Source organism: Peromyscus eremicus, chromosome 3, assembly GCF_949786415.1.
Source record: "Peromyscus eremicus chromosome 3, PerEre_H2_v1, whole genome shotgun sequence".
NCBI classification, from domain to species: Eukaryota; Metazoa; Chordata; class Mammalia; order Rodentia; family Cricetidae; genus Peromyscus; species Peromyscus eremicus.
In genome coordinates, this window is record NC_081418.1 from 31286134 (window position 1) to 31295563 (window position 9430).

Consider the following 9430-nt stretch of genomic DNA (forward strand, 5'->3'; position numbering starts at 1 on the left):
TTCGATTATCCGAAAATGTATATTATGTGGTTACACTATGCTCACTTTGTACTGCGCCATTTGCCTTTTTGGACTTTTTTGGCTCACGCTTGGGAAAAGCTGGACTCTCTCCGCCCGGCGTCTACGTTGCCTGTGAGAACAAAAAAGCTCTTCTCCTCCCTGGATCGCCGAGCAAACATCTTATCTCGTGTGTCTTCCCACACTACCTCAGTAACTACCCCAGTGCTTTCCCGAGCTTTGCCCTCCCCGCGGCTCCATCCGGCCCACCTTCCGGGAGAGCGCCTCACTTCCGCCTCTCCCCGCCTTTGTCTAGCTCCTCCTACTGATCGCCGCCCGGAAGCCCAGCGGAAACACACTGCGCAGGCGCCCTAGTCAGCACCGCCCTACTTCCTGTTTGTCCGGCTCCTTTCAATTGCGGATTGGCTACCGCTAAGGCCCCGGAAGTCTCGCGGTATTTGTCTTCAGCCGCGGGCGCGAACCGGTACCTGTTGCTGGCGGGCCGTGATCTCGTCCCCTTGTTCCCGGTTCCTCCTGTTCCCGGAACCTCCGGGCCCAGCAGCATGACGTCTGCCTTGGAGAACTACATCAACCGTATCCTCGGGCGGGCGGCTGCTCAGGCCGCGGCGCGGGGCGGGACCGGAGGCCGGGGGCGCGGGCGGCGCGGGGGGAACTCGGGGTCCCGATCCGCGGTGGGATCATCCGGACCCACCGGGGCTCTTCCCGCCCCCATCACAGATCCCAGTGTCCTCAGAACTTTCCTGCAAGTAGCCTTTCGATTGATTGTTCCAGATTCCGTAAGGCTTGTGTGTTCCAACACTGGGGATGAGATGAACTGTTTTCCTAAGGACTATCAGTTTGTAGGTACTCGCAGGCTTGCTGTTTGTTCGGGGGTGGCATAAATAGAAAGATGGTTCTCAAATTTGAATTTCGGGCCCCCTACCTCCACTTGAAGTGTCTGTGCGATAGAATAAAAAGAAAGCTTGTAGTCGTGATGGGGTTTAGTGAGAGGCAAGTAGCTTTCCAAAGCCCTTATAAAATTTTAAAAGGGAACTGCTGCTTTAAAGTCAGGACAGAAACATTGCACTGAGCATATGCACAAAGAACAAAACAAAAGTTAAATACAGAAGAGCTTTTAGTGAAGCAAAGGATATTGGTACTTGATGGCTTCAGTTATGACCAGGTCTTGGACTAGAAGGGTCTTAACATACTTAAAATGATGCAGCATTGATTAACACCCATCCGATTTTTATTTCAGAGGTGAAGAAATGGGTCTAAGAAAGGAAGGAACTGTCTTGCTCAGGGTCATAGATTGAAATCTTTGCTCTTTAAACCAGGGTCAAACGTCACAGACTATGCTCTTCTTCCATTTGATTAAGTGTTTTCAAGGTAGAATTGAAGTAAGTTTTTTAACAAACTTAAGTTTTCCCCCTCATGAGTGTGGCAGTGTTCCATCTTAATTCCACCACTTTTTTTTTTCTTTTCTTTTTTAAGTAATTGAAACCATTTCCTTACCAGGCTGAAAGTTTTCAGTTTGTAATCTCTAAGAAATACTTCCCTTGACTCAGTTCTCAGGAACCGTTGCTGTTATCACTTCTGATGGGAGAATGATTGTGGTGAGTAGCATTTTTATTCTTCTCTTTCTTGTAGGCTGATTGTAAGTAACATTTCTGATCTAATGTTCAAGTACCGCAGTATAACTTGGATTCTAGTGTTATTGTGATTCAGCTGACAAACCCTTGTCTATTGATTGCCGATATAACTTCTCTAATAAACCTTGAAGACTTCTGATACAAAATGCAGAGCTGTTTAATAAGCTGACTCATTTTCTTCTTATTTTATTTCCATTCCCTTTTGTTTGTTTGTTTGTTATTTAGAGATCTTTAACGATTTACATATGCATATGCTTTCTGTAGGTTGCTTAAAAGTGGGGAGATCCAATCTGAGAAATGTGTATTCAGTGATTTCATTGTTCTTCAAAACAGTGAATGCAGTTTCAGAAACTAAGTTAGCTATGACTTCACTAGGGTATGATCTTTGGGACCATTGCTTTATCTGCTGTCTCTGAAATATTTCTTGCATGACTGTAATGTAATCCCATGTTTTCTCATTTGTGATTTCAGTTTATTTTTTCTTAAAGATTTATTTTTACTCATGTTTGTGTGTATGTCTGTGTGAATGCCTGCCTTGTGTGTGGGGCTACACTACACAAGCAGCCCAGAAAACTTTGTCAGGTACACTGGACCTGGAGTTACAGGCAGTTGTGAGCCACACTGTGTGTGGGTGCCAGGAAGGGTCCTTTGGAAGAACAGTATATGCTCTTAGCCACTGAGCCATCTCTTCAGCGCCTTTATTTTCTTCTTAGTCCTTTTGATTCTTCTTACTCCTTAGTGAGCAATACCAGTCAAAGGGATAGACTGCCATAGACTAAATGTGTATCATGTGCTGAGAATTTTGTGTGTTACTTAGTGTGCAAACAACCTTGTGAAGAATTACCACTTACATTGTAGATTAGGAACCAAGTTTAGAAAAAAACAAAAAAATGAGTTACTTTCCCAGACGTTCAGTATAGCAAAGTGACAAAACTGTAGTGTTGTAAATTGTGTTTTATTCCAAAACCAAGTTTACGTCCTTTGCTTGTTCTTAATAAAGGACGCAAATATGTAGGATTTTGTTTGTTTGTGGTAGTGGTGAGTTCACAGTCTTAAATTTGTGAACTGTGGGCAATTAGTAATAAGTAATTAGGAGTATGTTAGTTTCAACACTGTAAGAGGTTTGTTACTATTAACAGATAATTTGCAAATAGCTGATTTTTGAAAACCTCATGTTTTAAATTTCTTATTTTTGTTAGAAAATGTTTATAGAAGAAAAGCTAAACAGAAACATTACATTCAGTAGTTCTGTCTTTATCACATAGTCACCTGACAAAATATTTGCATATAAAATGAAGGCGAGAAGACCTTTTTAGGGGTTTATGGTAACCACCATTTGCTAATTGCTTTAGTAAATAGTCTTTGTTTTTCTTCCCAATTCCCCGATTATAAGTTTCTATTTATTCCATTCTGATTTTATATAATTATGGCTTTAAGAACATGGGAGTTTAATGGTGGACCCAAGAGATTAACCACCCAAATCCAAAATAAATTATTTCTTCAGAAACTTAAACAGCATTCCTGATATACGTTTTTCTGTAGCCACATAATTTTTCCTGATTGTTTCCTTCAACTTAAGTTTCTGAGTATTTCAGCTCTATACATGTCTACTGTAACAGTAAGAATTCAATAGTACATACACACAAGACACAATATTGGTAACAAGGATATACTGAATGTTAGCTGTAACTACCATGTGATTTTGTGTGTATTTATAGATTAATTTCTGGAAAGCATTGTTTACAGCAGAATACATAGCGTGGTTACTTTGTGATCTGGCTCTAGAGCTCCTCTTGTTTTTCTATACTGAATCTACTGTTTACTATCCATGAAATCTTGAATCATCATTTTCTGGAGCATCGGGTCCCAAACTTGAAGTGGACAAAACACTATACTATCTCCAAGGTGAAGAAAAGTGGAGGTGATTTGTGCAGTGTGTTTCTTTAGCCAGCGCCTTTCACTAAGAAGTAACATACAGTGATCCGTTGTATGGCTGGTTTGTGCGTCTCCTTATTATTAATGTTAAAAAAATCATTTTATCTTAAATGTGTCCTGTTTTAGTTTGTGTTCTTAGTGCTAGTCCCTAGACTGTGTGAGTTTACTTGCTTGGAAGTGCTAGTGCCTGGTGTCCTTTGCAGCTTCACCATAGTCAGGTTCCTGGTATAAGTGTTTCCCGTCATGAAGCATTTTGTTTTTTCTTGCATGTTTTCTTTTCAGGGAACACTGAAAGGTTTTGACCAGACCATTAATTTGATTTTGGATGAAAGCCATGAGAGGGTGTTCAGCTCTTCACAAGGAGTAGAACAAGTCGTATTAGGATTATACATCGTGAGAGGTGACAATGTGTAAGTAAAATAAGTCATTTTGAGTAAAGTTACATTTTCATTACTGGTGTGCTTGCGTTATGGGAGAGAGATTTTCCTCAATTTATATGATGTTATTCATACATTAATAGAATTGTGTATTTTTCTGTTTTGCAGATATAGTTTATCTGTATTTAATTTATACTTTTTATGGTGAGATACCTCAGGAACCAGCTAAAGTGGTCTCTTCACAAACCAGATATTTATCTCCTGAGACTTTATGTTCATTTACTTATCAACTTATATGATGTTATCCATATGTAATAGAATTGTGCACTTATCTGTTGTGCAGATACAGTTTATCTTACATTTATTGTATACTTTTTATGTTGAGACCTCAGAAACCAACTAAAGTCTTCTCTTCACAAACCAGACATTTACCTCCTGAGACTTCATGTGTGTTTACCTATTTGAAAATTGGCCTTTGAACGTAGAGTCTTATACATGCAGAACATGCGGTCTCCCACTGATGTGTGCTCTCCAGCTCTCTTTACTTTTTACGTTTTGAGACCAGGCTTTTCTAAGTTGCTTAGACTGACTTTGAACTTTAGATCCACCTATTACCACAGCCTCTGTGTATCCGAAACCACTGTTTTGTATGTGTTTCTAATAGGAAAGTGACTTGGATAGGCCCAGCAAGTGCCCTGCTTTGCACCAAATTCTTTCTTGAAGAAGCTTCTTAACATCTTGGAAAATCTCTTTAAAAGTCTCCAGTTTGGGCTGTTTTAAATAATTTGGGCTCATTTAGCTGACGCCGTTTTAGTGAACTGGATGTACTTAACATGTCCCGTGAAAAACCCGTTGTCTTGAATTGAGGACACTGACAGTCTAGGTGGAGAATGTCTTAGAGGTGGCCATTTGACAAAGACTGTAACCGTTCTGAGCAGTACACTTACTTGCTTTGTGGAGATGTGGTATTTGAGAAGTGCCTGGTGACCAAGGAACTAAATTTGAACTTTGGAGTTTGGGGCATTTTTTTTTTGTTGATGTTTTTGCTTGTTGTTTTGGTGTTTTTTTGTTAGGTAACCTTGGCTGACCTTGCTGTATAGCCCAGACTTTCTTCATTCTCCTTCCCAAATATTAGGATTACAGGACTAATCTGCCTTATGTGGCTAAAATTTAAATTTAATTTAAATGTTTCTAGAATACTATGAAGAGTCACAATATGATTACAGGACAGCAAAAGATATTAGTAACTTTAGGTGGTTTGAAGGGATATGTAAGATGATAGGAGAAGGGATACTTAATTCATTTAATGGACTGTAAGTTTAATTCATTAGTGAATACTGTAAGTTTATCTTAAAAAGCATATGTGCTTTATTCACTTAACATTACCTGAAACCTATGTGGTAAATAGGTAGATTGCTCCTTAATCAAAATTGGGTTTATAATTTATAAAATGTTCTCTGGAGATGAATTTTAGGTGAAATTATAATGTAAGTAGTAAAGGATGAGCTAGAGCAGAGGGCCCCTTGTCCTCTAACCACAGCAGAACAGATGAAACATTGTACTGTGAGTGAGTGGACTCATTGATTTTTAGAGTGCCTCCTATGTCTACGTACAAAGAAACCAAAATTGAACATTTATCCTAAACCTACTGGGGTTATAACCTGCTTTTAAGAGCTCATGAAAAAGACCTGGAGTTTTAAGGATGTTTGTAAGTAAATGGATTAGTGTCTTTGTTAGTAGTTTGCAATTGCCCCCATGGGGGCTTTTGTTTGACTGTAAGTAAATGCAGCAGATCAACCAATAGTTTTCAAAGATCCGATGTTCAAACACATGGCAGTATCTCTTTAATATTTGTTCCTTAATACTGACTTCACATTGTTTCTCAAGTGCTCTGACTACGTGGGTAATTCAGTGAGTCATGAAATGGCATTTGCTTCCCACCTTACGCTTTTACTGCACCTTCTCAGTGCCACATTTGGAAGATGCTGTAGTTTATGGGATTTTAGAATTGTATGGAAGTTTATTTCAGCATGTACTTAACTCTTGTCTGTTCCCACACTAATAATAGGGCAGTCATTGGAGAAATTGATGAAGAGACGGACTCTGCACTCGACTTGGGGAACATCCGAGCAGAGCCTCTGAACTCTGTAGCACACTGAAGACTCAGCATGTGCTTAGATGGCTGTAAATCCTGTACAGAAACTGCTTGTTCCGAAGATGGTGTTTAGATTTTTTTATGAGTGTGTAATTGTGGATTTTGACTTTGTGTTCGTATATTGTATTATGTAAATTTAAATATTTCTACATTTTTATTGGGAAATGTTGCCTAAATTAATAAATGTGGTTGCCTCATTTATTTTTCTACTAAATGATATAAAAATCTAAGGATCATTTTGAAAACTTAGGAAATACCATTACTTTTGGTAATTTACTATTTATGGAAAATTGGCTGTAAAGAGAACTTACACTATTATTGTAACATACGTGCAAATAATAGTAATAAATGAGATGTGTTTCTTTCTGTGTGTTTTTTTTTTTTTTTAAAGAAAATCACTAGACAGTACATTGTCTTCTACAGGTACCTGAGTCGTATCTGAGATGTTTATCCCACTTCCCTATAGTGGTTGAAGAATTGTTCTTAGGTCTAAGAGATGTGAATAAACATTTTGGTTGAGTAATGAAACAAATTGCAAACTTAAATTGCAACAAAAATTAATAGGGAAGTAAGAATGACCAGGAGGATGTAGATAAATCTTTAGATGCCCAGTAATCTCGCAGAATTTAGTATCTGAAAACAGATTCTGTGTACCTCAAATACTGTTGTACTGCTGAATCTTTTAAAAAAGAATGGGATATGTCTGCCATTAAAGGAGCTTGTGTTCAGTGTTTTGGGTATTTACTTAAATCCAGAGCAGTGCTCTGCTGCCACACTCTGTTTGTCTGTTCCGTGAAGCTGCTTTCTTGACTTTTCAAAGAATTCACAGAAGCAGTGTTGCAGGTCATGTTTACATACTTTAAGCATTCACAAAACTCAATTTCATGTGTGGGCCAAATGGGTATCTTTGGATAGAATAGAAAAATGTGTACATTCTTGTAATTCAAATAAAATCAGTCTTTTTAATGTTTTCCATTTTTTAACTAAGTGCAAAAATTTCTGTAAAGATCTGAATAGTAAAACTTTGATGCTTAAAGGTCCTGTGGTCTTGACAACAATTGCTCGCCTCTCTGGTTACGGCATAAGCAGCAGTAGATAATAAATGTATAGTCTTGGTTCTCTTCCCAGCAGAACCTCATTTATAAAACAGGCGGGCTCTGTTTGGCCTGAATACCATAATTTTATAACAGCTTAAAATATGTTCAAAAGGGAAAGATAATGGACAGTTTGGGCAAGTTCTGAAGTGGGCCCTTTTCAGAGTTCATTAACACTTAATTTTCAGAATCAGTGTAATTGGGTTAAACAAAAAGCCTTGTGAGGAAAGTTTCGGAAGTACTATCATGCCTAGCCTGTAATGTAAACTTTTATAGACAGTAATAAAGTTAATGTGATACAAAATGGATAAAACAAGGTTAGGGACTATGAGCCAGATATGATTTTTTAATATACAGTACTCTAAGTTTCGAAACCAGTTCCCAAAATTAAGCTAGATGTTTAACACTTTAAAAAAGTTTTATTCAAATACTACAAATGAAGTCCACACACCTTTTCCCAAAACCACTTGTCATACTATGTTTTCTTGATGAGTCTGGATAAACCATCTGGAATGCTTTATTTTATGGAAGAAGTGAATGACCAGAGACCAAAAGGCTGATTACTGCTGGATGTGTGTGACTCTGCTCACAGCCACTTCAAACAATTTCTTTTGCATGAGAGCTATAAGAGAACGTCTAGTTTCTATGTGGTATCAAATTTTTTAAATTGTATCTGTGCTTTATGATTCAGACAATGCAAAACTGAAAACCAGCTTACTGACAGTGAGTTAAAAAATGTTTCTTGGCAAGCTATTTTCATTAAAATTGCTTGAAGGGGGCAAAACAGGCCTTTATAAATTGGCGGGGGCAGGAAGGTTTATTTTCTTTGCAGTTGAACAGGTAATTCTTAAAAAACAGTTCAACATAACATTACTTTTAGGTTAAATCACTTTGTTAAATGGCTTCATGCTGGTAGTTTGGATTTAAAAATACTACAAAAGTATTTACAAAATACTACCAAACCATAAACACTAAAGAAATTTTTATTATTTCTTTAAAAAAAATACACCCCTAGAAGAGCATTCTCAAAATTTAAAGCTAAGAATGTGAGAATACAGAGGAATAAAAAATGTGATTCCACTGATTCCAATATAGGATAACCACATCAACATTTCTCCTAACACTGGAAGAGTTGACTTCAGTGGATAAGAATGCAAACAGCATCTTCATAATGCTATGTGAACTCATTTGCCTAGTAGCCGTTTCTAACGCAGTCTTTCACCGATAGTATGATATATTCTGGGCAGTTTTATTTGAGTGCATATCATTTTCCAGGTGTAATACTGGATGCTTCCTGTAGTGATCCTTTTATATGTGGAGACACTGAAGCTCTTTATTCATCTAGGAATTTCTAGTTATTCCCATGACCTGAAAATAGAGTATCAAAATGGATTATCATTACTTGGATTGATGGATAGTCCTCTGATTAAAGTTCCCTGTGGACTAAAATTTTTGATCTCTTCTCATTGATCTTGGTTTACTGCATCTATAATGGAACGAATGGGAGTAATTGTTAAGATGAACCAGGCACTTGGCTACCCCACTGAGCCTTTAAGATTCCATTTTATTTATTTGAGGCTCTCCCCTCTTCACCCTTTTAGAACATAGTGTACTCTGGCTTAATTGAGTCTTGAGCAAATGAGATAAAATTGCATTGTTTCCACTGGAGACTAGAAGGAAGTGTTCACAAGAAACTAGCTCCATCCAGTTGTACACAGATGTGTGAGTAGTGGTGGTCTGTTCTGACCAGCTGAGCATTCATTTAGTTGTGAAATCGCTGGTTCTGCTCCACAGAGCTGTTTTTTTTTGTTTGTTTTTTTGTTTTTGTTTTTTTGTTTTTGTTTTTGTTTTTCAAGACAGGGTTTCTCTGTGTAGCTTTGAGCCTTTCCTGGAACTCACTTGGTAGCCCAGGCCGGCCTTGAACTCACAGAGATCCGCCTGGCTCTGCCTCCTGAGTGCTGGGATTAAAGGCGTGCGCCACCACCACCCGGCCACAGAGCTGTTTTTAACACTTGTTAAGTGGTGCTGTGATTATCATTCCTCCCTGTGACCTGGGCTTAGTTGTGCCTTAGTTGTGACTTCATACTGCCTCCAAATGACCATTACTTCCTTTCCTAAGTGTCAGGGACACGTGTCAAGGTGCTAATAAATACCATCTCTAAGCCAGGGAACAAAATACGCATGTTGATCCTTGGTGAAGCTTCCTTCTATGTGGTACCT

The 9430-nt window shown here is 38.3% G+C and overlaps 1 protein-coding gene across 3 annotated transcripts; it reads left to right on the forward strand.

Moving 5' to 3' along the window:
* The first annotated feature begins 444 nt into the window (after positions 1–444).
* On the forward strand, positions 445–6482 carry Lsm8 (LSM8 homolog, U6 small nuclear RNA associated). 3 transcript variants are annotated; one of them, XM_059257415.1, is made up of 5 exons: positions 660–861; positions 1256–1397; positions 1566–1613; positions 3867–3994; positions 6030–6482. In XM_059257415.1, exons 2-5 carry the CDS (start codon positions 1353–1355, stop codon positions 6118–6120), a joined length of 312 nt encoding a protein of 103 aa, XP_059113398.1. In that variant the 5' UTR covers positions 660–861; positions 1256–1352; the 3' UTR covers positions 6121–6482. The 3 variants fall into 3 exon arrangements, with proteins under 3 accessions (XP_059113400.1, XP_059113398.1, XP_059113399.1); XM_059257416.1 differs by having other exon boundaries at positions 660–857; XM_059257417.1 differs by lacking the exons at positions 660–861; positions 1256–1397 and adding an exon at positions 445–591 and having other exon boundaries at positions 1573–1613.
* Positions 6483–9430: the final 2948 nt, after the last annotated feature.